Here is a 532-nt window from a genome sequence, read left to right as displayed (position 1 = left end):
TGTGCATCGGTAATGTCTTTGCCAGATTGCGTTGTTGAGGCTGGGTGTAATCCGCGATAAAAGGGCTAGAAACAAGGAAACATAAGCATCGATCGATTAAACTAACAGGTCACCGTAAGTCTGCTAGCTGGCAGCCTAGCAGACGTTTGGGTCAAGACAAGGTACATTACACAGCCTCATCAACCATGGCTGCCCTGCTCATATTTTATTACGACATGCATGGCTAACAGCTACTCCACTAGATTTAGAAACCGAGGCTCTCCGCGGCGGCGTCGACGACGGTCTGCACCAGGGACGACCACTGGAGGCCGTCAGCAGTGCCGGTGTTGCGAGCGGAGCAGTTGCGGCGAACCTGGCCCTGGTCGCCGGTGAGCACCTTGATCTGGCCCATCTTGACCATGGACACGCCAAACTGGTCGAAGAAGTCGCGCTGGCTGCGCGCGAAGCGCTCCACGATGGGCCGGGTGGTGGCGTTGGTGAAGAGGTCCTGGTCGGACACGAAGAGCCCCTCCCAGTTCACCAGGTTCACGTA

The 532-nt window shown here is 56.6% G+C and overlaps 1 protein-coding gene across 1 annotated transcript; it reads right to left on the bottom strand.

Moving 5' to 3' along the window:
* Positions 1–244: 244 nt before the first annotated feature.
* LOC119344933 (cationic peroxidase SPC4-like) lies at positions 245–529 on the bottom strand (the record flags this gene model as incomplete). The annotated part of the gene is made up of 1 exon (XM_037615213.1): positions 245–529. A coding segment is annotated over one exon (285 nt), but the record flags the coding sequence as incomplete, so codon positions are not given.
* Between the last annotated feature and the right edge of the window lie 3 nt (positions 530–532).

This window comes from Triticum dicoccoides, unplaced genomic scaffold (assembly GCF_002162155.2).
Source record: "Triticum dicoccoides isolate Atlit2015 ecotype Zavitan unplaced genomic scaffold, WEW_v2.0 scaffold193964, whole genome shotgun sequence".
Classification (NCBI taxonomy): Eukaryota; Viridiplantae; Streptophyta; class Magnoliopsida; order Poales; family Poaceae; genus Triticum; species Triticum dicoccoides.
Note: the sequence above shows the minus strand (reverse complement) of the source record. Positions and strands in the feature narration are given on the sequence as shown.